Genomic DNA, 27,717 nt, shown 5'->3' with positions numbered 1-27,717 from the left:
GGAGGGCGTAAAGTGTCTCGACGGCGTTTTAACAAGCCGGATGCACCCTGTTGAAGATGCCCTAACAACAACCCAGGAAAGACACCGGGGCGCACCAACCCCTCCCCACCTTTCCCAATGGCCGACGCCTCTTCGGGCGGTGGCGGCCGCGCGCCCCGTCCGTCAACCTCCCCGTCCGACGCTAAGCTTGAGCCCTCGGCGTCGGCATCCCTCGACGGTGGCCTCCTCCTCCGTCTCCTCCAAAACCCTTCTCCACGCCCGCAACAGCAGCAAAACCCCGTGCAGTCCCTCGCCGAGCCGAACAACTTCTTCGTCGACCCCGCCGTCGCCGCCGTCGGCCCCATGTTTTCCTCCCCACCGTATGTGCACGTGGGGGGCTTTGCGTGGCCCTCCTCCTCCTCCCCTCAACCGCAGCTCCGGTCCTCCGATCCTCGCATCGCGCGGCCGTTGGATCCTTACGCGGAACGTGGAGGAGGCGGATTCCGATCCGTGGATGTTGTCTCGAGGAACAGGCCGGAGAAGCCAAGTTCAGGGGCGCCGCCTCCTGGATTTGGCAAGCCGTCGCCTCCTAAGTTTGCCACGGCGTGGCATTCCGCTACCGGTCGTGAGGTGCATGATGTTTTTGGTGCAATGCAGCAGAACAGGGAGCGGCAAAGGGAGCCAAACTATCACCACCCAAAGGGCTTCGGTAGAACACATAATAGTGAAAATCAGGAGATGCCAACTTTCACAGGTGGCCAGGGAGTACTCGGCAGACTGCCCCATGAAGAGCGCAACACATCATTGATCATAGGTAGCCGTGGTCCAGCTGCTGTAATGATGTACAGGGAGCAGCAGCAGCAACAACATGATCACATATTATCAAGGACGCCACCTGATGCAAATGCAAGTGCAAATGCCCATGGAATTACTGGAAGGATACCGTATGGGGATCAGCATATACTTCAATTTGCAGGTGGCAGGACACTCATTGGAGAACATCATGTCCATCCATCCACAGGTGCCAGAATACCACACAAAGGTCAGCGGCAGCAAGAGCCCTGCTTGGCAGACATTTCACAAGGTGATCAGAGGTGGCAGGGCCATGCCTCGCGGAATCGTTCTGCTGGGACTGTGCTTGAGATGTTAGGTAAGATGCCAATGAAGGAAAAACACCAGGTTACAGCACCTTCTAGCAGTTCAGTTGACATGGATGTTAGGGGGGATAGAGGTAAGAAGTTTCTGGCAGAAGCAACTGGCTTGGAGGTTGGAGCTGGGGAAGTAGGTTTTGAACGTGGAGTGCACGGGCGGGTTGTAGTGGATGCAAGGAATTTCAAGGTATCGTGCCAGAACAGTGAGGTTAGATTTGCTGCAAAGAAAGAGGAAGAGGATGCTGACAGCAAGGAGGAAGATGCTATAATTGAGCAGTTCATGGATACCATGGTGATTGAGGGAAATGATGAGGCCAAGGGCATGGTGGTGCGGAACAGTGGCTCAAGGAGTAAGGTAAATTGAATATTTCCAGGCAGCTTAAGGTGTACTCCCTCCGTTCCAAAATTATTGTCGTGGTGTATTAGTTCAAATTGAACTAAAATCACAGCAATAATTTTGGAACGGAGGGAGTAGCTTTCGTTAATACTAAGTGCAGCTATTTCATTGTGTTGCATTTAATGCCTGATTAAGTTGATTCTCCCATAGCCAACAGATGTAGCTGTTAATTAGAGCAAGTACTCCCTCGCTTCCGGTTTAGAGGGGCCTATCTCAATATTTTTTGTTTTTCTGTTATGTCAGTCCCATTTTTATTGCTCCCCATCACCTGTTCAGATTTTGAGGCACATTAAATCATTGCATGCAAGTATTAAGAGAAAACTCACCAATGCATGTAAAAGTTCATGGTGACTTAGCGGCTATATTAAGCCTCTTCCAATGCATAGGTGCTTAGATGAGGTGCCAAGTGCATGAAAGAGCTTAGCAACTAAACTCCCAAATACATTTGTGCTTAGCTTTTTTGTTGCTAAGCTTCCTTCATTTAATTAGTTGTAGGCTGTAAATTGTGTTGGCACATGTGCTTAGCACCGTTTCTTCCTCGGGTCACCATACTACTCTTTCTCCTCTTAATTAACTTGTCACATCAGATTTTATGCCTACTGCACAGGGTCGTGGAGCACTGGAAAGGGCCTTATTAGCCATGCTCTTATACCACCCTCGAATTTTGAGCCTAACTTTGACTAACAAAATTTGATTTTTATGCCATAAAAGTTATACTGTTGGAAACTTCTTTCGAATCCAAGTCCAATGGTATACTTTTTGTGGCATATAACTCATGGTTTTAGTCAAAGTTAGGCTCAAAATGCGAGGAGTCCTTCCATATTTGAAAGGAGGGAGTACCTCCCAAGTGCATCAAATTGTTTTATCCTAGTGAGCTGGTTGATGACATGTACGATAATGTTGTGACAAGTGTTCGAACAAGTGATGTCGACACTGATGACTTCCCGATTAAGATAGGACTGCATCAGGGGTCAGCTTTGAGCCCTTATCTTTTTGCATTGGTGATGGATGAGGTCACAAGGGATATACAAGGAGATATCCCATGGTGTATGCTCTTTGCGGATGATGTGGTGCTAGTTGACGATAGTCGGGCGGGGGTAAATAGGAAGTTAGACTTATGGAGACAAACCTTGGAATCGAAAGGGTTTAGGCTTAGTAGGACTAAAACCGAGTACGTTGCGGTTTCAGTACTACTAGGTGTGAGGAGGAGGAGGTTAGCCTTGATGGTCAGGTGGTACCTCAGAAGGACACCTTTCGGTATTTGGGGTCAATGCTGCAGGAGGATGGGGGTATTGATGAAGATGTGAACCATTGGATCAAAGCCGGATGGATGAAGTGGCGCCAAGCTTCTGGCATTCTCTGTGACAAGAGAGTGCCACAAAAGCTAAAAGGCAAGTTCTACAGGACGGCGGTTCGACCCGCAATGTTGTATGGCGTTGAGTGTTGGCCGACTAAAAGGCGACATGTTCAACAGTTAGGTGTGGCGGAGATGCGTATGTTGAGATGGATGTGTGGCCACACGAGGAAGGATCGAGTCTGAAATGATGATATACGAGATAGAGTTGGGGTAGCACCAATTGAAGAGAAGCTTGTCCAACATTGTCTGAGATGGTTTGGGCATATTCAGCGCAGGCCTCCAGAAGCTCCAGTGCATAGCGGACGGCTAAAGCGTCTGGAGAATGTCAAGAGAGGGCGGGGTAGACCGAATTTGACATGGGAGGAGTCCGTTAAGAGAGACCTGAAGGATTGGAGTATCACCAAAGAGCTAGCTATGGACACGGGTGCGTGGAAGCTTGCTATCCATGTGCCAGAGCCATGAGTTGGTTGCGAGATCTTATGGTTTCACCTCTAGTCTACCCCAACTTGCTTGGGACTAAAGGCTTTGTTGTTGTTGTTGTAGTGAGCTGGTTGAGAAGGAGGTTAGCCTTGATGGGCAGGTGGTGCCTCAGAAGAACACCTTTAGATATTTGGGGTCTATGCTGCAGAAGGATGGGGATATCGATGAAGATGTGAATAATCGAATCAAAGCCGGATGGATGAAGTGGCGCCAAGCTTCTGGCATTCTTTGTGACAAGAGAGTGGCACAAAAGCTAAAAGGCAAGTTCTATAGGACGGCGGTTCGATCCGCAATGTTGTATGGTGCTGAGTGTTGGCCGACTAAACGGCGACATGTTCAACAGTTAGGTGTGGCGGAGATGCGCATGTTGAGATGGATGTGTGGCCACACAAGGAAGGACCGAGTTTGGAATGATGCTATAAGAGATAGAGTTGGGTAGCGCCGATTGAAGAGAAGCTTGTCCAACATCGTCTGAGATGGTTTGGGCATATTCAGCGCAGTTCCGAGAAGCGCCAGTGCATAGCGGACGGCTAAAGCGTGCCGATAATGTCAAGAGAGGTCGGGGTAGACCGAACTTGACATGGGAGGAGTCTGTAAAGAGGGATCTGAAGGACTGGAGTATCACCAGAGAACTAGCCATTGACAGGGGTGCATGGAAGCTTGCTATCCATGTGTCAGAACCATGAGTTGGTTGCGAGATTTTATGGGTTTCACCTCTAATCTACCCCAACTTGTTTGGGACTAAAGGCTTACTTCTTCTTCTTCTTCTTGTTGTTGTTGTTGTGAGCTGGCTGAAAAGCAATATTTTCTTATTTGTTGCTAGATTGGCGTTCCATACTGCAGCAATGCATTTGATCTCACTTCTATACAAGATCACCAAAATAATACCAACTTGACCTGTACTTTGGTTCTCATACTGTTGTAATGCATTTGACCTAACCATGCATTTGATCTCATATGCAAACAATAAATTAAACCATGTAAACGTGCGCTGTCCTAAGGCACATGATGCGCAAAATCTCCATTCTCATTTCTCAAAACATGTTAATTTGCTTCTTGATTCCATCAAAGGTTTGGTTTGGGTTTTGATAGCACGAACTGTAAACAACAAACTCTAAAAGGTGAGATTACCGATCAAGTACTAGTCATTGCTCTATATTGAAGCAGCACAAAGGTTGTGGAGGAGCAACTCCACTTTGCTGCTACAATGTGTATAACACAAGTGTTGAAGGAACAACTTCAACGTGCTGCGCTAGATATCGCTATCGAGCCGAATGTAGGCCGATATGGCAGCAAGAGTTCAATCCAGAACTCCTAGAGCACAAGATCTACTCCAAGATCTTAGATAAGAACAACAAGTTCTATTATAGGTAGTGGGTACATCGTCTGGTTTACAAAGTAGAGGTGAGGACCTCTATTTATAGGGCTTTGGGAAGTCTTCACATACTTCTACTTATAGCTGGAAGACTCCAGAAAACATCATTTAGGATTCATCTCTCTACTCATAACTACTTATAACTAGAGAACTCTAGAAACAGCGGGTAGGGTAAAGAAAACAAAAGAAATACTACACTAGAGTGGAAGCATTTAGGAGCCAAACAGATCTGGCATGTGTTTTTCTTTCTTCTCATCTAGTGTTCCTCATCATTCTCCCCTAGTTGTTTGGAACTCGCCCTCGAGTTATCTTCATAGAGCGCTTCTTCTGGATGGTAGAGAGTCAAGTCCGCAACATTGAAAGTGTTGGAGATACCCATGTCACTTGGAAGATCTATCACATAAGCATTATCATTTATCTTCCTCACGATAGAGAAGGGCCCATACCTTTGCTGCATAAGTTTTCCTTTAACACCTAAAGGCAGCCTCTCTTTTCGGAGGTAGACCATCACCTTATCACCGACTTGGAATGATTTTGGCCTCCTTTTGCAATCAACAAGTTGTTTATATTTCTGATTTTGTGCTTCCAAAGCACCGCGAATCTCTTCAAATAACTCGGTGTAATTATCAGCAAAGAACAATGCTGATTTTGAGTTTCCCCTTGATGGTAGCTTCACCAGGTCCACCACATGTGTTGGAACTTTAGTGTAGACAATGGAAAAAGGGCTCCTTCCTGTGGATCTATGCTTGGAGTTATTGTAGGAGAACTCTACAAGAGATAAAGCCAAATCCCATTGCCCATTTCTTTCTCCACAAATGCAACAAATCAGATTACCCAAAAACTTGTTCACCACTTCTGTTTGTCCATCTGTTTGTGGATGAGCAGTGCTAGAAAATTTCAATTCAGTGTTGAATTGCTTCCACAAAGTGAGCCAAAATGCAGCAAGAAACTTGCTATCACGGTCTGAGACGATGGACCTTGGAACTCCATGAAGTCTGACCACTTCTCGAAAGAATAGGTTTGCCACATGATGAGCATCCATTGTCTTGCGGCATGGGATGAAATGAGCCATCCTAGAGAATCTATCCACGATCACAAATACAACATTACTTCCTCGTCTTGTTCTTGGCAAGCCCAAGACGAAGTCCATAGAGATGTCCTCCCATGGAGCAACAGGAACAGGCAAAGGCATGTATAACTCTGTGTTCTGGACTTGGCCTTTGCAGGCTTGACATATGGGGCACCGTTGAACAAACTTTCCAGCATCTCTCTTTAGTTGTGGCCAAAAGTAGCGAGCTTCCAGGTTAGCGATAGTCTTGTCCCGTCCAACATGGCCACTAAGATCACTTGAATGGAGTTCTCTAATTAGTTTGTCACGCAGAGAACTCCTTGGGATGCACAAACGATCATTTTGGAAGAGATAGCCATCCTGCACCAAATAGTCATCACCTAATGGTTGGCCCCTTGCGTGCTTTACCCAAACATGGCCAAAGTCTTCGTCACCCTCATACAACTCCTTTATTTGATCCATGCCCGGAAGTTCAGCTTCAAAAGAAGTCAAGAGGCATGCACGACGACTCAAAGCATTGGCCACTCTGTTAATTATTCTAGATTTATGCACGATGAGATAGTTAAACCTCTCCAGATATGCTGCCCATCTTGCTAGCATGCGGTCAACATGCTTTTGATTTCTAAAATGCTTCAAGGATTGATGGTCGCTATAAACAATGAACTCTTTAGGCAGCAAATAGACTTCCCAAGTTTTCAACACTCTGAAAATGGCATATAATTCTTGCTGATAGGTACTTCATTTCTGTCTAGCTTCACTTAACTTCTCACTAAAGAAAGCAATGGGCTTCCTTTCTTGAGATAGGACAGCTCCAATGCCTACTCCACTTGCATCACACTCCAACTCAAAAGTCTTGTTGAAATCAAGTAGCACCAAGACAGGAGCTTGTGATAGTTTTTGTTTATTCTCATTGAAACTAGCTTCAGCTACTTCTGTCCATTGGAACTTTCCTTTCTTCAAACACTTGGTAATAGGTGCCATGATAGTGCTGAAATTCTTCACAAATCGCCTATAGAAAGTTGCAAGGCCATGAAAACTTCTTACCTCAGAAATGGCCTTCGGAGTTGGCCATTCTCGGATTGCTTCAACCTTAGAATCATCAACATGAACACCATCACATGTTATGACAAATCCTAGGAAAAGAAGTTGTGTTTGCAGGAAAACACATTTCTTCAAGTTGACGTAGAGCTCATTTTCCCTTAGTACTTCTAGCACCTTCCAAATGTGATCAAAGTGTTCGTCCTCATCCTTGCTATAGATCAAGATGTCATTGAAATAGATCACAACAAAGTGGGACAAGAAGGGTCGAAGGACTTGATTCATTAAGCACATAAAGGTACTTGGTGCATTTGAGAGTCCAAATGGCATGACTAGCCATTCAAACAACCCTTCCTTTGTCTTGAAGGCGGTTTTCCATTCATCCCCGGGTCTGATACGGATTTGATGATATCCGCTTCTTAAATCTAGCTTTGTGAACACTCTTGCTCCACTAAGTTGATCCAACATATCATCCAGATGGGGAGTCGGGAATCTATACTTATGGTGATCTTGTTAATGGCTCTACTGTGTGTACACATGCGCAAAGATCCATCTTTCTTTGGCCCGAGCAGGGCTGGTACAGCACATGGGCTAACGCTTTCTCGAATGTGCCCCTTTTGCAGCAATTCCTCCACTTTCTCCTTCAATATATCATGCTCTTTTGGGCTCATTCGATAGTGTGGAAGATTAGGAAGACTTGCTCCCGGAATTAAGTCAATTCTATGTTGACTTCCTCTCATCGGTGGCAAGCCTTGTGGCTCTCCAAGTATGTTCTGAAATTCTGCCAATATACCACATACCTTTGCTGGAATTTCAACAGTCAGGTGCTCTTCTCCCTTTACAACAAGTGCAGCACACAAATCTGCCTCCTTCAAGTCTTCCATAAACTCATGAGAGGTATGGGAGATAGTTAACATAGTTTTCCCCTCCTCCTTAGAGGTATTACCTTCGGTTTTGTTTGGAAAGATAATGATCTTTCTCTTGTTCCAAATGAAAGAGTAAGAGTTTTCCTTGCCCTTGTGTGTAGTATCCACATCAAATTGTCAAGGTCTCCCAAGAAGAACATGGCTAGCGTCCATATCAACTACGTCATGCAACACATTTGAGCGATAATGCTTGCCCAAGGAAAGTGGCAGGTTGCATTGTTTGGTGATCCTCATATTCACTCCTTTCTTGATCCACCCAATAGTGTAGGGGTTTGGATGATCATGAGTATCAAGCTTTAAATGGCTCACCAACTTCTGGGAGATAAGATTCTCGCAGCTGCAATTATCAATCACTAACTTGCATACCTTGCCATTCACTGTGCATTTGCTCTCAAATATTTTCTTCCTTTGTGTGTTGTCAGGTTGTGGTGTGGAACATAGGAGACGCTGAATAACACATACCACCTCTTCACGTTCTTCTTGACAGACCTCTTGTCCCTCTACATCCTTAGATACGTATTCTTCCTCATCGCCTTCACCATCATGGATAGTTGTGTTAACAAATTTCCTTAGTGGGCAGCCGCTGGATATGTGTCCCTCTTCACCACATTTATAGCATTTTGGGCCTTCATTGGACTTGCCCTTGCCTCTAGTTTGCTTCTGGATGGGTCGTTTTGCCTTTGGTGGAACCGTCTTTCTTCCACTCTATTAGGCTGACTCCTAGACGAGCCTTCGGTATGAGGATATGGAGGATATGGAGCTTTAGTTGCCTTTCTTGTCCTCACAAACCTCTTGGCCTTTAAGGCTAGAGCTTGTGCTTGATCAACGGACCAAATTTGTTGCATCATCAATTGATCTTGAATAGCATCATTGAGACCATTGATGTACCTTGCAACTTGTTGATCTTCAGTTTCAGCAAGGTTGCACCTCACTTGTAGCCTTAGAAACTCCTCCGTGTAATCTGAAACAGTCCTATTTTCTTGAGCACAATTTTAAAATTGGATAAATAGGATCTGGTCATAATCAGCAGGCAAAAATCTCCCTTTCAAGAGACTTTTCATTTGCCGCCAAGTTCTCACACGAGGTTCTCCTCTCAGCCTGCGCTCTTCTTGAACGCGATGCTACCATGCACCGGCTCCTCCTTTCAGCTTGTATGCGACCAAAGGAACTCTACGATCTTTCGGAACCTCCATGACCTCAAAGATAGTCTCCACTTCATATAACCAATCTAGGCACCCTTCAATATCAACATTTCCATTAAAAGTTGGGATCTCAGCTTTCACCTTGTATGTATCCCTTTCATATGTAGGGTTGGGTACTCTCCGATATGCATAGAGATCAGCTTCTTCAAGGGCTTCATCATATTCTTCACCTTCAGAAGTTTCAACATAAATTGGCCTTCTTGAAGCACGTTGAACAATAGGTTGTTGTGGCGGTCTTGCTCCAAGATTACCTCTCCTTCTTTGATGAACATCTTCTTCTTTAGATGAATCTCCTTTATTGGTAGCAGGGGGAACACCCTTTCTTATCATCTCAACCAGCTGATCAAATCTCCGATTAAGATCTTCACGCAGCTCTTTTATTTGTTGTTCTACAGCATCCATCCTTTTCTCCAATTGCTCCATTGCTTGCTGCAGCTTGCTCTCGAAGAGGACAGCAAGAACTAGTATGGCTCAACGAGGCTCTGATACCACCTGAAGTAGCACAAAGGTCGTGGAGGAGCAACTCCACTTCGCTGCTACAATGTGTACAGCACAAGTGTTGAAGGAACAACTTCAACGTGCTGCGCTAGATATCGCTCTAGAGGCGAATGTAGGCCGATATGGCAGCAAGAGTTCAATCCAGAACTCCTAGAGCACAAGATCTACTCCAAAATCTTAGATAAGAACAACAAGTTCTATTATAGGTAGTGGGTACATCGTCTGGTTTACAAAGTAGAGGTGAGGACCTCTATTTATAGGGCTTTGGGAAGCCTTCACATACTTCTACTTATAGCTGGAAGACTCTAGAAAACATTATTTAGGATTCATCTCTCTACTCACAACTACTTATAACTAGAGAACTCTAGAAACAGCGGGTACGGTAAAGAAAACAAAAGAAATACTACACTAGAGTGGAAGCATCTAGATGTAGCCAAACAGATCTGGCATGTGTTTTTCTTTCTTCTCATCTAGTGTTCCTCATCATACATAAAAGTAGGCATGCTTTGAAATTCTGCAAGTGCTTGTTGTTATTTTGCACACGGATGTAAAAGGAGGGCAAAAAGATGGAGAGGCACAAGCAGGATGAAGCATGGTGAATGCATTTTAGGGTCAGTTCTTTTGCTGGCTTTTTTGGGTTTCTAGAATAAACAGCCCCCTACCCAACCAAAAATTTCTTTTTAAAAGCCTACCAATCAAGTCTTTTAGACTTCTAAAAAAAATTTAGTTGGGCTTCTAGAATAAGCTGTGTAGGGGGCAACTTATTCTTGAAGTCAGCAAAAGAACTGGCCCTTACACCTTCATTCAATTGATGCGCCATCTTGGTATACCTGCTGTTTAAATTGGATGCAATTGGATGTTTAGTACCTACTCTCTCTGTCCGAAAAAGCTTGTCCCTCAAATGGATGTATGTAGCACCAAGTTAGTGCTAGATACATCCATTTGAGGGACAAGCTTGGGACAAGTTTTTCCGGACGGAGGGAGTACTAGTTAACTGCCCATGGATTGCAACGGGGGCATAAATTCTAATTGATTCCGTAGTAATGATTTCAAACATACATCGTTCTCATGCGCACAAGGCATCATTGTCAGACTTGTTTTCACTGTTAAATCGCTTTTCCTCTACCTCCTTCAACCACTACCCCGGCCTCCCCTATCCAAGATTGACACCGTTATCAATTTTGAAACAGCAGATAGTTTTCAAATGTATAATGATTTGGGCATAAGGTACTTTGATCACATGACTTAAGGTATCAGATTTTGTGTCCCTTACAAATACACATGCTAGCCTTTTATGTTTAGGGAAAGTACACATGAAAAATATGTCTTCAAAAGTTACACAAACTTTGGTGTATAGAAAAGAATTTCACAGGAGGAATGCAGCAAACTAAGGACCGCACCACCATTTTGTTTCATATACATTCGTAGGTGGCAATGGCCTTGCTATTACTGATGACGTAGCAGCAACAGCTACCTGGATTCTGCAAGGAACATGGTCCATTTTTGTGCATATAATATACTCAGCTCAAGTTGAAGAATGCAGCTCGCAGCAAGTAGTTACTATAAAGATGAGGCATACTTTTTATGAACATCAACATATTCATCGTCTCATCCACTATCTCTTCCTATAGACTCATAAAACTCAAAATTGTTACATAAATATAATATACACAGCTGAAGTTGAAGAATGCATCTCGTAGCATGTAGTTACTATAAAGATGGGGCATATTTTTTATGACATCAGCATATTCATCGGTCTCATCGACTATCTCTTCCTATAGAATCAGAAAACTCAAAATGTTTACATGCTCAGTAGATGTTTGAATCAAAATTATGAAATGCATAAATGTCTTCAATCAAAATGATTATCATCACCTTATGATAGATTTCAAATAACAAAGTCTAGGACTTTTTGATAAACAGGACTGAAATAATCTCCAGAAATTTGTAAAGTGAATTCATGAAACAGACCAAGCCCACGACTTATAAGTAATTTCTTACCTGGTCTACAATAAGTAATGGGTGGTTAGATCATTAAGATGCAGAGTATATGTGGACATCATAATCCAGTAACTCATATTATGGAGTCAAGAAAATAAGGACACAACGACATAACAAGTATGTTTGGTTTTATGTTCTCATGCTCCAAACCACACAAGTAAATATTCAACATTGTATGCTTTCTTTTGGGCACATGTAACTCTGTTTGTCATTAGGGTGGAACAAATTGTGCTGCCCAATCCCCATGTGTCAGTGCAAATTATCTGGTACAAATACAAATGCTTGTCAGTGTTTGGCTATATGCAAACAATACAACAGTTCAGAAGGTGTGAACACAGAAGCCATGCTAACTTCAAAGAGGTTCAGAAAATCATCAAATATTCAAAGATGATTAAACTGAATCATGTAACTTGACTTGAAAACAGTACGTCCATTTTCCTGAAAAAATATCACAAGGACTATGACATAGATCGGTTGTTGTATCCAAAAACAGATGGTACTAATTAGAAGTAACAGATCACAAATAAGAACTTATTCGAAATATGAAACGATACCATTGGAATGTCGGGAAGTCGAGCCATGTATTTGATTCGATACCATTGAAATATGAAATGATACCATTGGCTGCACGGTCCAGCCGGTATTGCCGCTGCCCCAGCACCGTAGGATATCCTTTAGAACAGTAGGAATGCCAGCTACAATTCACCACCAGAACAATCAAAGTGTGAACATCAGTTCTAGTTCGAGGTATGAACAGTCTAAATTGCGATGCATACAAACATTGTAAGTTAGGCACTTGATCATATGCCACGTTCTGCATTCTACTTGCCTAATTAACACTTTGTAGTCTGCCACAAAAGTTGAAAGACTTTGGTGACGCTATGGCATTCCTCAAGCCGAAGAACAGAACAACTTCACCTGCACAAGCCGCCATGCCAGAGAGATGGGGAATGAGTGGACTTCGGGAATTAGATTAGTTTGAGTGAGAGAGGCAGGGTGCTTACGGCACGACGTGATGAAAAAGATAAAACTGGGATCGAGTAAAAGAAACAGGAAATGGGTGGAGGAGTATTGGTTTAAAAAAAATCGGTGGGAGCAGGATGTTGTGTGATGGGGGTGGGATGAGGGGACGAAACGACGTACAGGTTGAGCTTTAATAATAGAGATAAACCCACTATGGCCCATCTTGTCACAGATCAGGTCACAAGTTAATACCACTGTCCAACTCTTTTTTGGGTTGTAATTTCATCATTCAGCTGTGGAGATTGAAGGGCCTTCATGGTGAATACCATTGTTATGGATACACCTAGCTGACTACATTTTTAAATAAACGAAGGAATGACATGTAGTGAAGAAACTATTACATGCGTACCATACCGAAAGGCTCATGTAAATGTGAAGTTTTGTGCACTTCACACTCGAAAGCTGTTCTTCACATTTTAAAACCGTTTCTTGATTACTATACACTAAATCGGCTTGTATCCACAAAAATGAACTTAGGTCTTTCCATAGATTGATATTATATTCAAATCAAGTCGGGTTAGGGAAGCCAGGAACATGGTCTTTTTTTTGAATGCATGAGAGCGTGTGTTTCATTTCATTGTAAAGAGAGAGTTGTAGTTACATTCCTCCTAGGAGGCGGATACAGTTTTCGAATTAATGGACATCCCATGTCTGGGGGTAATGGCTCTGAGCCCTAGCGCGCCTGTGCTTGCCCAAAGGGAGGCCTCTTCCTTGATCTTCGTTAGCAGGGCGTTCACCGATGGGCGCGCTCTGTTGAAGGCGCAGTCGTTGCGGTGCTTCCATATCATCCAGGGGACGAGGAGGGTCATGGTATCCAGGTCCTTGCGCATGGGCGTTGGGGCGGATTGTCGTGCCGATTGCCACCAGTCCAGGAGTGAGGGCTCATTGTCTGGCGGGGCACACGGGATCCGCAGCCAGCACAGTGCCTCGTGCCAGGCCTGTCGGGCGAAGGGGCATGTGAGGATGAGATGGTGCATGGTTTCAGGTGCCTGGTCGCAGAGGGGGCATCGTGCGGGGTGTTGCAGCCACGGCGAGCAAGACGCTCCATGATGGCGGTTCCTGCGGCAGGGGGTCTGAAATCCGTCGGCGTCGATTTCCACGCCGCCGTTGGCGTGGTGGACTTCGCTGCGGGGGCCGAGGCGAGTGGCCGCAGGGGCGCGCGCCGCTGGGGCCGCGCTCGCGGGGGGGGGGGGGGGGGGGGTCCTGGCGACCTCTCTGTAGGACCGCAAGGACGACTCGCCGTCAAACTCCAGCCAGCGCCGCGAGTCGGCGGAACCTAGGTCGAGGTCGCCGGAGCTGCCGCGAGGGGACGCCATGGGTGTTGAGGAGGAGGGCTACCGGCGGGGATTCGCCGGCGGCGGGGCTGGTGGGGGCTAGGCTAGGGGGGGGGGGGGGCGTGAGCATATCAAACTATCAGGAACATGGGTGTAGGTTTAGGTCATTGTACGGTGTGTTACGTGCTTGATAGGGGAAGCATATTTGGGTAGACAAGACATGTGGGAGGTTTTAAGGAGTATAGTATTGGTCTAGGAGTCCGTATTAGTCTATTTCCTTCCTTGTACGCCAAGTCTTGTCTACCCAAATATGCTTCCCCTATTGAAAAACACTCTTATATTATGTGATGGAGGGAGTAGATTAGTTGACTACAATTGTTTGTCTCTCCGTTTTTTGCAATATGATTAACAAGATTAATCTTTCCTTAATAACCGAGTGTTATCTAAGAAAACTAACTACCAGGTTATAATGGGGAAGATAGTTAACTAATAATTTCTGTTCGATTTGTTTATTCATCTGCTTTTCTATATGCCTGTATTGTGTAAGAAAACTAAATATCAAGTTTTATGATACAAAGGAAGCTTGGTTGACAAACTATGATGGCGCATGGTTAAAACTTCACGAGTTTGGACTGAGATTGAGCATGATCGAACTTAACTGTGTATCATATAGGATCATGGATGAACAAATACGAGTATACCACTATCAGTTCCAAAGCTCAGTTGAGCCAAGCCCATGTATTTAATAGTGATACCACCTAATAGGCGCAAGGGTGTTCTGATCTTTCGATGAGATGGTAGCTATTGATTTTGGTGGAGCCGACTTTGATGATCCAACTACAACGTGCGACGGCGTTGCTCCTTAGCAATCGCTAAACCAACTTCAAGAGGTTATTGACCACGTCGGAGCACGATCAGCCTGGCTTTAATCCTTGCAAGCAATCAAAGAACAAGCAAGAACTAAGATTTGCAATATGGACATTGCAAATAAAGATGAAAGTTTATTGATGAAAGTTGGCGTTCTGTAAGCGGTTTTGGTCTGATCGTTGGACACGAGAGAAGTACGCAACGTTGTAACTATGGTTAACTTTTAACGAAACAAAACCCCCGTGATGTAGGGTGGAACCCTAGATGGCCGATCTTTCACGAAAGGAGCGGATCCCGCGATGAACACGAAGAACACGAGGAGAAATCACGAGGGGAAACACGAGAGAATCACTCAAACCAACAAAATTCGGTCACACATATGCTAGATCCTCGAAACACAAAGAGATACACGATCCAAATCCAACATAGGACGATACAAGAGGTAACTAGTTCTTCTCCTTGAGGAGGTCTTGAGGGTCTTCCTGTTGGGGGTCTTGAATCCAAGGTGGATCTTCTCCGTAGAGGCACGGTCTCTCTCGGAGGAGTAGATCCGGAAGGATGAGCAAGGCTCTATCTCACAAATGAGCTATCACTTTGCTAACCCTAACTAGAAGGAGGTGGAAGAGTATATATAGTCTAGGGCCACGAAGGGGTAAGTGAGGAGGGGATACATGGGCCTTTGGCCCGGTTAGGCACGCGCAGGTGCCGGACGTCCGGGCTGGGGGCCAGATGTCCGGGGCTTCGGGACGAGCCGGATGTCCGGGGTCTTGGCCGGATATCCGGGCTGAAGTGGCACTCCGGTTGCTCTCTGGATACGTCGCCGCTGGATTTCCGGGGAAGATGCCGGATGTCCGGGCAGACGGGCCGGATTGTCCGGCCGCTGATGCTTCGGCCGTCTGTTGGTGCAGCTCCTTGGAGGCTGCACAGGCGCCGGATGTCCGGCCTCTGGCCCGGATGTCCGGCTGCTGTAGCTTCAGAAGCTCCGTCTTCTTCTGTCTTCACTTCCACGCTTCCCTCGCGGATGTAGTTGTTCCTTGGCGCTTGCACTCCTCCTCAACATCCGTGAAGCTCCGACAATACCTATGCATGCACACGGGAGAAGTGTCAAGTAGTATACCATCCTTGAAGGGGTCAAGTGAGCACGTGTAAAGGAGATGATTCACCTTTGTGTATGTGAAGTAGATGTCGCACGTGCCACTCGCCGAACGGACTCTTGACATGGTGATGTCCATAGGATGCTCCGCAGCACCCAGTCTAAACGACGCCTTAAGGGCTGTATTTATAGGGGGACAGAGGGGGAATTTCATCCTCCCTTGGGAAGGTGGGACTAAACTCCATCCTAAGTCGTTTCCCCTACCCATACAGACTCTAAAAACAGCCTACATTATGGTATTTCGAAATTACATGCTTCCATGATGACATATGAGGACTTGGACGAAGTGACATCTTGTTTATTTTGTCCAAGTCCTTATATATCATCATGGAAGCTTCAAAGTCTTGTAACCACCACTAGAAGCTCCATTCTTGTTCCCTGCGCACGCCTTCATCTCCATGCTTGATCATACTCCAATGTTCATCCTTGTCCATGCTAGGCCCTTCATTCTTAAGCAAAACACAAGTATCTAATTTAGGCAGCATCATATTCTCATGAACATTAGAAGTTGTTCCAAGAAACGAAAGTACCTAATAATTTAGTTATCGTGCGCGGGCACTAGTAATTGGTCTACCTTGTGTAGCAGTAGGGGCTATGTGTGTAACAGTGGTAGGGATGTCCTCATCAAATAGACTAGTTAATGTACATAGAGATAGACCTATTAACGAGTTCAATTAAGCTGAGCTCTAGTCTATCTTTTTGAGCTTTGGTAGAGCTGAGATCAAGTTCATACTCATACTGTGATGCTCAAACCCTAATGAATGGCACATGTACACTGTTCAGATGTATCTGATTTGCATATGTGTGGGTGAAAGATACACAATATACCAGTATCACACTAATGCCAGGAGGCAAATTGTTACAAGATTTTGGCACAGTGCTAGGATCGAAGATCTAAAACGATGCTTACAACACAAATAAAGGAGCACCTAGCTACTTACGTCAGTTTGCACAACACAAAAGCCACTTTTTGTAACCTATTATTTGAAGTTAGTACCTGGGCGCGAACAATGTGCAGAAGAGCAGACAAGCAATCGTCCTTCTGTTATTTTTACTTCAATTATGAGCAAATTGTTATTTGTAGCCGTTTTCCCAGTTATGTTGTCAAGAACTTGCCAGTTGCCAAAGGATTCAGAATTGTTTTTTTTACAAAGTTTGTGATAAACCCTTGAGTTATGCTTTTATATCTTGCAGGACTTCAGATCAGACTCTTCTAGAGGACATCATGTATCAAGTCAACGAGTAAGATTTCAGAGGAGAGTCAGGGCATGTCGGTATGACATAGATCAATTTACACCTAATTTCTTGTCAATCTTTGACTCATTGGTGCCCTCAGAAGAGGAAATTGCAAAGCAGAATCAGTTGGTAATAGCTCTGAGCAGACTAATAAACAAGGAATGGCCAAATTCAAAACTTTACCTCTATGGATCGTGTGCTAATTCGTTTGGTTTCTCAAATAGTGATATTGATCTTTGTCTCTCTATTGATGACAAGGAAATGAGCAAGGTTGATATTATACTGAAACTGGCGGACATCCTTCAAGCTGGCAATCTCCAGAATATTCAGGCGAGATAAGCATATCCTCATGTTGTATTATGATGGATCAGAGATATTTTGAGTTGACGAAAATATGAATAATGTTCTGATCAACTTGCAGTATCATTAAGCATGTAATTTGCTTTACAGATCGTTTGGCCATTATGAACTATGCATACAACAATCTCACGGATGGTCTCTGTATGTTAGCTATTGGTCATATATTTGTATTCATTATATCCAGTCAATTTTCATTTTCGAGGACCTCTTCGGTATGGGTATATAATTTGATCTTTTTGCCAAACTTCTGATTTACTTCAATCAAATTTTGCAGGCATTAACTCGAGCAAGGGTCCCAATAGTGAAGCTTATGGATCCGGATACAGGCCTTTCCTGTGATATATGTGTCAACAATCTTTTAGCAGTTGTTAACACAAAACTTCTGAGAGACTATGCACAAATAGATCAAAGGTTACGGCAATTAGCTTTCATTGTGAAGCATTGGGCTAAATCTCGACGTGTAAATGAAACATACCAAGGAACACTATCTAGTTATTCGTAAGTTGTCCATTTCTGATGATTTCAAAAATTATTATCATTGTCTTCACATGATCATGATCTGAATTCTTTTCTTCACATTCAGCTATGTAATAATGTGTATCCACCTCCTACAGCTGCGCAGAATACTCCCGTGTCTACAGGTATATGGAGTCTAATTCAACTGTTGTATACTCGCGTTTGGTTACATACTAATATGTGTACTGCCTACATCTGCAAAAAGTACTTTGCACTTCTAGGGCCCCATTGTGTTTATTGTTATTGCACAACTAGATTTGTGACACTTTCCAGTAGTCGAGAATAACTTTAGAAAGAACTGTTTTTTTCGAGAGAACGCAAAAGACCTTTGCGTTTCATTTCATTGAAAAAGGAAGGGGTTTGAGTTACAATCCTCCTATAGGAGGCAAACATACAATGCGAAGGTGCGAAATCAGTGAACATCCCAGGTCTGGGGGGTGAGAGCTCTAAGCACTAACGCTCCGGCTCTGGCCCAGGGGGCCTCCTTGTCCTTGATCTTAGTCATCAGTGCAGCTACTGAGGGGCGGACTCTGTCGAAGACACAGTCGTTATGATGCTTCCAAAGCATCCATGGTATGAGCAGGGTCGAGGAGGCGAGGCTCTTGTGCATCGGCTTGGGCATGAGCTGCCACGCTGAGAGCCACCAGGAGTTGATCGATGACTCGCTGTCGGGCGGGTTGCAGGGTATCCTCAACCAGCTTAGTGCCTCGTACCATACTTGCCGAGAGAAGGGGCAGGCGAGGAGGAGATGTTGGATGGTCTCCGACGCCTGGTCGCCAAGTGGGCAGCGCACGGGGTGCTGCAGGCCGTGGCGGGCGAGGCGGTCAGCGGTCCAACACCGATCAAGATGGGCGAGCCAATGGAAGAACCGGACACGCGGCGGTGCCCAACACTTCCATGTAAGCTTCCAGGCGTCACATGTGGTGGAGCCGTGGAGCGTGGCGAGGTAGGCAGACTTCGCGGTGTAGGTGCCCTTCGAGCTCCACTTCCAGAGGAGGCAATCCGGCTCGACGGAGAGCGTCATATGCTCGATCATGTGCCATAGCTGCAGGTTGCCGATTTCCTGGATGCCAATGGGGTCCTCGATGTCGTGCGCCCAGGCCTAGTGGTTAGCCTGAAGGCCGTCCACAGTTTGCCGCGGCGTTTGGGGATGTAGGATTATAGCAGTGGCGCGATCTCACGGACCGGACGACCTCCAATCCGGCTGTCCTCCCAGAACATGGCCTGCTGGCCGTTGCCGATCTGCATGGTGGTGGAAGCGAAGAAGAAGGCGCGCTCGTCGGCGGAAAACTGCAGGTCAAGACCACTCCAATCTCTGGTGCTGTCGGTGCGGCTTAGCCATAGCCAACGCGTGTGGAGCATGAGGCCGGTGCGCTCGAGGTCGTGGATGCCGAGTCCTCCAAGCGAGATCGACTGTGAGACGCGCTGCCAATTAATGTGGCAGTCGCCACCATTGGCTTCTGCGTGTCCAGCCCAGAGAATTCCTCTTTGGATTTTTTCAAGCGCATTGATGATCCTCTTTGTAGGCACTAGCACTAGTAGCTGATTGATAGGGATTGCGCTGAGCACGACCTTTACAAACGCGAGATGGTTGGCCTTGTTCATGAGCTGTGCCTTCCACCCAGGGAGCATGCCAGCGGTTTTGTTGACCACGGGCTGAAGCTGAGCTGCGTAGGGGCGCCTGACTATCTGGTTGTTACTTTCATTATGGGAGATTAGCAAGCACACAAAAATACATCTACACAGTCCTTGCTCTAGTAATGGTAGGGAACCGCCACCACATATATTCGTGATATATAAAGAGGGAGAGGTAAATTACCTTGTCGAGAACTAATTGTCAGCCTGGTGCAACTGCCATACATGCCACAGCTAAATAAATCAGCAATGGATTATCTATCCAGCTCTCATAAGCACTCGGGTACACGAAAATAGGCAGAATAATTAGCATCAATCAACGTGGGCAAAAACAGGCAGAGGAGCTTACAATGAAAAATCATATGAGAGGTTTCCTATGATTATGCCATATACAGAACTCACTCTCTGTGGTGTTTGTCCTGAAGCTCGATCGTTGGCAAATCTCCTTCCATAGAAGAGCACTTGGGGTCTGAGCATTGGTAGTGGGATCCAACAGGTGTAGCAGATTTGTGGCATGTGGCACACAAAAAATACTCACCAGCATGGGCCAGAGCCGCGCCAAGTGACAGTCACCGTTCAAAAGAAATGCTTATTCCACATAGAGAGTAGGAAATAGCATAAGAAAGTGAAGAGAAATAGAAAACAAGTCCATTGAAATAAACACTAACAACAACAACAAATTACAAATGCTGCTGCAACTATTTCCTGAGTTGAAACAATGAATAAAATAAAATAAATAGGCTTCAGATTAGAAGTAGCGAGTACTTAGAATAGCAAGAGAAATAGGATCATAAGAAATAATCCTGGAATTAAAACCATGTGATGTTTTGGGAGGCCCTAGGCGAACTCGACGACATGGGCCCCTAAGTCCTAAGATCATATATATGTATGTGTGCGCGTGATATGTAAATAATAAGATTAATCTTTCAACCACACATCTTTAGATTGAAATTTGACTGTAATAATTATTGGACAATGCCATATTACGATAAGAATACTAAAAAGATAGGAAAATAAAACTAACATGACATGATTACCTCAAAAAAGAAACAAATTCGACGGATCCATCGACAACAATAATACTTCAGTGTTTCAGAAAAATTTCCTTCTGGCGTTTCTTGATGCAAAGTCATTAAGGGCACTATCAAAATCAACATCAGACGAGTTATCATCAGAGAAAGCTTCTTAGGCAACATGGAAAGCTAATTTCCAAAAAATATAAAGTAAAGAGTATACAAAGAATTAGAAATCGGATGATCAGAACCCTAGACATGTACACAGAATTACAAAAAATTAGGATGGTTGAATACATACTGTGAAAGATTGAATTAGAAAATTATACATCAAAATTTTGAAACTCCGTGGGATGGATCATGGATGAATAGTTGGATACGTACTAAAGAATGCTGAAATTCAGGGATGAATGAATAGATCAGAAACATGGATACCTACTGTCCTGGCGCTCACATATGTATAACGTATTGCCGGATGGCCGGGTTGCCTGCACGGCCGCACGCCGCAACAGGCCGGACTGCCGCGCGCAGCGGCGATAACGAGCGGCCGAGGCGCCTAGCGACGGAGCGACAGGCGGACGAACCGACGATTGATGAAGGCACAAGCCAGACCTTCAGATTGATTTGTTTCACATGTATACACGTGCGCTGTGTGGCCGTCGTGTGCGAGGCTTCGCTAATCTCGCTATCTGATGGGCCTAGCCTATCTCATTTTTTTCCTTAACTATTTTTCTGCTGGACTATACTGTATATGTATACTACATCATGGCCCCCCCTTTGGCCTGGGCCCTCGGCCGTCGCCCCTCTGGCCATACGCCAGGGCCGGCCCTGGGAGTATGTACTCCCACGTTCAATATACCTCATAATCAAATGTTTTATACCCCTTTTTCATTCTCAATATACCGTATTAATTATTCTAAGATACCTCAATACAAATTTTATGAAAGAATATCATCAAGGCTCATAGTTCACGTAATATACCATTTGTATGTATGAAATAACAATTTATGTGCGTACAAAATAAAATACATGCACCCAATGGATTTTTTACAAAACTCACTTTTAGGTATCTAGTAGTAATTAATAAGGTATATTAAAAAAAAAGAGGTATAGTGGTATCAACTATGTGGTATATGAAGAGCGGGAGTATATACTCCTAGGAGTACACAAGCATTATCCTATATATATATATCCTATATATATATATATATATATATATATATATATATATATATATATCCTACAAGCAGTGGTAGTTACCACCACTTGCGTTTTGTATGTTGTATGTAGTATCTGTCGAAACCGAGAGTATGTACATGTAGCATGTAATATATAAGAATGTTTAGGTGGTATATATACTAATTTTTAGGTAGTATGTATCATATTTTGAGTATGTTCTTTTTTATGTACAAATATGTACGTATTTCACAAATATAACAAAAACTATGTGCTCATATGCAATTTTTTCATGTAACTTGCTTTGAAATATCTTAGATATAATATATGAACATATTTAAATTAATAAAATAGTATATATAGTACCACATGGTAGTATGTGAGATATGTGGGGTAACTACCACCGGGTGGTAGGATGTATTCGTCACCCTGGGTGAGGAATAGTTATTCTTCACCCACCTCTATTTTAACATCTATGTACCGTAATTTTACGTTTTGTAAGTTTGGTCTTATTTTAGACATAAAAAAAGAACGTAAGAAAACCTATACTCGTTGTAAAAATATTTTATGTTACGTAAAATTAAAAATATAAAAACATAGTGTACAATGTACATAAAATACAATTTTTGACCTATATTTTTTTATGCCAAATTTTATGCAGTAAATCAATATGAATGTAACTATTTGTATTTCAAATGTAATTTCTATTTATGAAATGATCATAAGATTACCTCGGGTGAAGAATAACTTATTCTGCACCCTGGGTGATGAATAGGAACACTATATATATGGTCTGCACATGAAAGAAAAATCAGGAAAAAGAGGAACTCTCTTTGCCTAGTCGTCGACACTCATGACCAACACTATGCGACGATGGGACAAGGCGTGACTGGCTAGTAATTGGTGATCTGGGCATCGTACATGCTTCCCCACCTCATGGCTGACCTCCTCCCATCTCAGAGCAAACAACACTGTTACCTAGGCAGTGGCAGAATACCTTTTTAACATAGCTAGATCTTGGTCCTTTGAGATATCCATTCTACTGAACATGTGGTTTGAGAAAAATGGTTTTCTAAATATAAAGGAGGCATATCTTTATTAGAAAAGAAAGGAAACAATCTGAATAATAATAGGTGGTATAACACAGTCTTCATGAACAGAAACGGCAAAGCCAATAACTACCTTTTGATAATGACCATACCTCATGAAACTCGAAAGCGCTGTCTGGCAATAACAAGATCGCCGCAAGCCATCTGTCACATCCCTAGTCTGGTAATCACCTAGGCTAGTTATTCTTTGTTGTATCATGTTTAAATTTCTTTTAAACTTGAAATGGGGATTGAGTAAACCCTAGCATCAAATTAGATCTAATAGGTTCAAATAAAAATATTTCAATGAACACAAAATGCCCTTCAGAAAAGTTCATGATTTTTGATAAAGGTGAAAACCTCTGCCAAAAATGATGCACATATTTCTAGCTCATTTTTGGATTTTTGAATTAACACAAAAGTATTTGAATTGGAGCCATTTAAATGCTATATATATTATCAGACATGGCACTACTCTCTGAACCTGCATGTGAACCAACATCAAATCGGTAAGACCAATATTTCATATGGGAGGGTGTGCAATGGAGAAAATTCTGAAACATGAGCATCTGGTCTTGCTACTTACTCTCATTCTGAAAATCAAGATACTGGAATGTAATCTATTCCCTCCGTCTCAAAATATAAGACATTTTTTGATGCTATCATAGTGCCAAAAAACGTCTTAACATTTTGGGACGGAGGGAGTATTTCAGTATGAAGAAACCAAGGCTTAAGGCTCTCAACATAGGTAACAATTGACATGCCACAATAGCCAAAACATTCTGACCGGAACCAATAAGAGAACCCCACCTCAAGTCAAAGATCTTAAATATAGACATCATTTTTCAGTGATGGCTACCAGCTGCAAAATGAGTGAGGCAAGAAGAATGCACGAGAAAACTCACCACACCAAAAGGGCGACACCACTGGCGTTAATCTGGGCCCGGTGGATGCCGAGGGGTGATCCTGTAGTCGTCTATGGTGTGCTCGTTGGTGCTGCTGATTTGAGGAAGAGATAACGATGCGCAGCACCAGCTGCCGCCGCTCTGTTCCGTTCGCCGCCACCGCCGGTGACGCCACATGGCTCGAGGCCCTATCATGGTCGTAGGGGAGGAGACGAGGACAGACACCGAAGAGGTGAGTGGATGACGGCGACGGCTGCTGGCCTCTGTACCAGGCTCGCAAGGGACGGCGTGGAGGAAAGGAGGTGGAGCGGCAATGACGACGGTGGCGATGTGGCAGGGAGACGAGGCAGCTGCTACGCGAGGAGGGATGGGAAAGGGGGGAGGGGAGAGGCGCTGCGCTAGGTTTTTACCACCCACCCCGCACGTCCCATTCTTCGCGTACCAAGAGCCGAAAAAACCCATCTTATTTTCTGGAGACCACGTATAAGGAGCCCACCCGTCATCAGCCCCTGGATGCTGCACATGCATCGTCGAAGGATTTGAAATTTTAACGGCGTAGGGATCGTCAGGCACTTAAACCGTTCAATAGTGAAAATATCGAACGGTTCAATTCGTCCCATCGCGCGAAGGCCTCCAGAATGGCGGGTAGCCCAGCAACCTTTCCTAGTTAGATAGGAGGCCTTGATCCCACTAGGGGAGATAAGATGAGCAAAGCTCTCTCAGTTATAGTTAAAAGGCACTACAAACAAGACTTGGTTATGAACACCCTGCAGGATTGCCTCAATCCTGGTTGCTACAGCTGAGAGAATCGAGATAGACCTATAGGTGTGCGCGCGCGGGGGAGGTCAAGGGACTGAAGTGATAAACGAAATCAATGTTGGGTAGAGATAACCGAAGACACACGGGGATGAATATGTATCCATTTACTTCCTTGGAGCGAAGCTAGTCACTGTTGGAGAGGTGGGAAACCACAAAACCTTCCTACACCATGAGGCCGATGTCCAACCACTCGCGGTAGACCTTGAGACAGCCTCCAAACCTTTACAAACAATGGGGTAATTCACAACCTCACCGGTGCTCCTACCGCCTAGGAATCTCCAACCTCTTAAGAGTAACAAGATCAAAGGGGAATGCTCGGAACTTGCTCAAATCAAGAAATTGGTTGGTCAAGAAAGAGTGGAAAAACAGATCTTGGCTATTTTTAGCTCCTCTCAAATCTCTCAAGGGTTTGAAGAATTCGGGAAACGCTCGGAACTTGCTCATCAAGAAATCATTTGATCAAGAAAGAGAGGGAAAACAGATCTTGACTGTTTGTAGCTCCTGACTCAAATCCCTCACAAACCTCTCAAGGGTTCTAAGAATTAGGGCTGGGAGAGAGTGGGGAGTGTTCTTCTCAGATCTGGAATATTTGGAATGAAGTGGTCAACCCTCTTCCGAAAGGGCAGGTGGCTTATATAGTGGGGAGGGAGAAACTAGCTGTTTGTGCAGAAATTCTGCAGTTGGATAATCCAATCTGAAAGTGCCCTGACAGTCTGACTGGCAATACGCAACACACCATCTTTAGCCCACATAGAGATTTCAACGCTTCCTGTCTAAGTCTGTTAGATCTCATCAAGTTCTTCTAACCCGTTAAGTCCCGCCCCCCACCCCCTGATATTCTAATTGATCTTTTGTACTTCTCCACATATACAAAAAAGAACAAGGCAGGAAATAAAACTTTTACCCACCTTGGGAGGCTTGAACTTGGGTCTATCATGAACTTTTTTTCTTCTGTGTTCTACATCCCCTTGCAACCTGACATGACATTCCAGCGACTACAAATCTACGTCCTAGCTCTTGTACTACTGTTAGGACGGACGAAAATCCCTAAATACAGTGGGTTGTATGGCTTGGTCCACAGCGAGCAAGTCAGTCGGCTGTCCAGCATGAGTCTTAGCATGCCAGCCAGGTGACGAATTTTACACTCGTTTGGGCCCCAGCGTTTTCAAATTGGGCGACATGGGTTAGATTACATCACTTAATGGAAGACGTGTACCAAGATCTGGATGAATTTCGGCTATGTTAAGTGGATGCTACCTAGCTTGCTGATGCTCTCTTTACAATGTTAATTCCTAATGCAACAGGTTATATGTTCTGCCATTCCATGCTAATGCTATTCTCTTCGTGAAGGGCTAATAACTGATTCATTCAAAAGCTAACTTTGTTTGATCTAAGAAATTGTCTTGCTGGATTATTGTTCTTTTGGCTTAATTGCTTGCTGAAAGTTGATATTTTTCTTGTTGTTTGGCGTTGTTGATATTGTCTCATTTATCCAAATTTCGAAGGTGAACTTAAGCTGCAGTATTTTAAAATATTGATATTATCTCGATATGGCTAATGGTCAAGAAGAATGAACACTCTCCAGTTTAAAAAGGATGGAAAGAAATTTGCATTTCCCTTCCCATCATTACTCCTTTATCTGTCAATCAAAATAGCTCAAGGGTTCTTTCCTGAGCACAGGAACTATGATACTGAGCCTTGTTAACTACTACCTCTGTTCCATAATTCTTGTCGTGGTTTTAGTTCAAACTAAAACCACAACAAGAATTATGGAATGGAGTAGTATTTTTTGTTTGCACTATGTTGTAGCACCATTATCCGTTTGTTCTGCAATGGTGACATGTTTTTTTTTCTCAACTACATTATCAATGCTACCAGGAAATGGAGGCAACTTGTTATGTCACTGTGGATGATAATCATTATGCTTATTTTGATCAAGTGGACAAGCTAAGTAACTATGGGGCTCACAACAATGAGACTCTGTCAAGTCTGCTTTGGGCCTTCTTCCATTATTGGGCGTACCAACATGATTACACACAAGATGTTATATCAATTCGTACGGGAAAGATCATTAGGTAATGTTGCATACTTGCTCAACCACCCTTTCATTCCCACATTTATCGGTGCTGAGCTTTTGTTCCCTCCCTGGTCCCTTTCTGGATCTCATGATGCCGAACTGTGTTCAGCAGCATTTATTTTTGGTCACATTTGGTATGGTATTCCCTTCGTTGCAAAATGTACAGGTAGGACGTATTATTGTTGATTAGGACAAGGCTTTGACCAAAAACATTTAATATGTTGTTATGTGATACAAAATCATCGTAAGTACTTCTGAATGCAAATTTAATGGCTTCAATTCTATGTGAAATAAATTACGTACTACAGTAATTGTTGGTCAAAGCATTGTTTTAACCAATCAAAATGCGCCCTGCATCTTGCAAAAGAGGGATTACCTTCTCTTGTCAAACCAACTAGTGAATCATGAAAAGAGTTGAACATGCAATCAATGAAGCAAAGAAGCTTGTGTTTTTCCTTATTCCATAGTGGAACATGAAGTTGTTTGAGAAATTGTTTATCTTCATACATGTGGCACTTTCAGTAAGCACATGAAGGACTGGACAAGACGTGTCGGAAATGACAGGCATCTCATTTGTATTGAGGACCCTTTCGAGACCTCCCATGATCTTGGCCGTGTCGTCGACAAGTTCAGTATCAAGATCCTCCGAGAGGAATTTGAGCGAGCCGCCAATATATTGCAGTATGATCCAAACCCAAGTGTGAAGCTCTTTGAGCCGTATGTGCCCCCTCCTCCATTTGGGACCCTTGACGAGGAAGGGATTCTTAGTACCGCGGGAGCTATAATATGATGATACTACAAACCTGTATCATGGAACCCCTTTGTTTACATGTTTGTTATGGCTTACCTCAGTTGTGCATAGCTGTACAATAGATGCTTAGTTGTAAAGTAACTAGATGTGATGGTAGGAGTATGTACCTGCTATATAAGGGTGTCTAAGCTATTATCATCAGATCCAGAGTCTTGATTAATTATTTCGCGTGTACAAGGCGATGTTTGGACCCGACGACTGAATAGATTAGTAAAATATAAGTCTGCTGCTAAGGAGAGGAACCTTAAGCTGTGTATCTACCTTTCAACCACCGTTAGGTATTTCCATGAC

General features: G+C 43.9%; 1 protein-coding gene across 2 annotated transcripts; it reads left to right on the top strand.

Annotated features, from left to right (window-relative positions):
- Positions 1-27,603, top strand: LOC109758129 (uncharacterized). Of its 2 annotated transcripts, XM_040400988.3 has the most exons (7): positions 59-1,485; positions 16,985-17,155; positions 17,285-17,356; positions 17,661-17,884; positions 17,970-18,027; positions 26,417-26,613; positions 27,138-27,603. In XM_040400988.3, exons 1-7 carry the CDS (start codon positions 118-120, stop codon positions 27,403-27,405), a joined length of 2,358 nt encoding a protein of 785 aa, XP_040256922.1. In that variant the 5' UTR covers positions 59-117; the 3' UTR covers positions 27,406-27,603. The 2 variants fall into 2 exon arrangements, with proteins under 2 accessions (XP_020172563.1, XP_040256922.1); XM_020316974.4 differs by having other exon boundaries at positions 1-1,485; positions 16,985-17,356.
- The last annotated feature ends 114 nt before the right edge of the window (positions 27,604-27,717 follow it).

The sequence above is a fragment of the Aegilops tauschii genome, chromosome 1 (genome assembly GCF_002575655.3).
Source record: "Aegilops tauschii subsp. strangulata cultivar AL8/78 chromosome 1, Aet v6.0, whole genome shotgun sequence".
NCBI classification, from domain to species: domain Eukaryota; kingdom Viridiplantae; phylum Streptophyta; class Magnoliopsida; order Poales; family Poaceae; genus Aegilops; species Aegilops tauschii.
The sequence above is the reverse complement of the archived record's forward strand: the minus strand, read 5'-3'. Positions and strand labels throughout refer to the sequence as shown.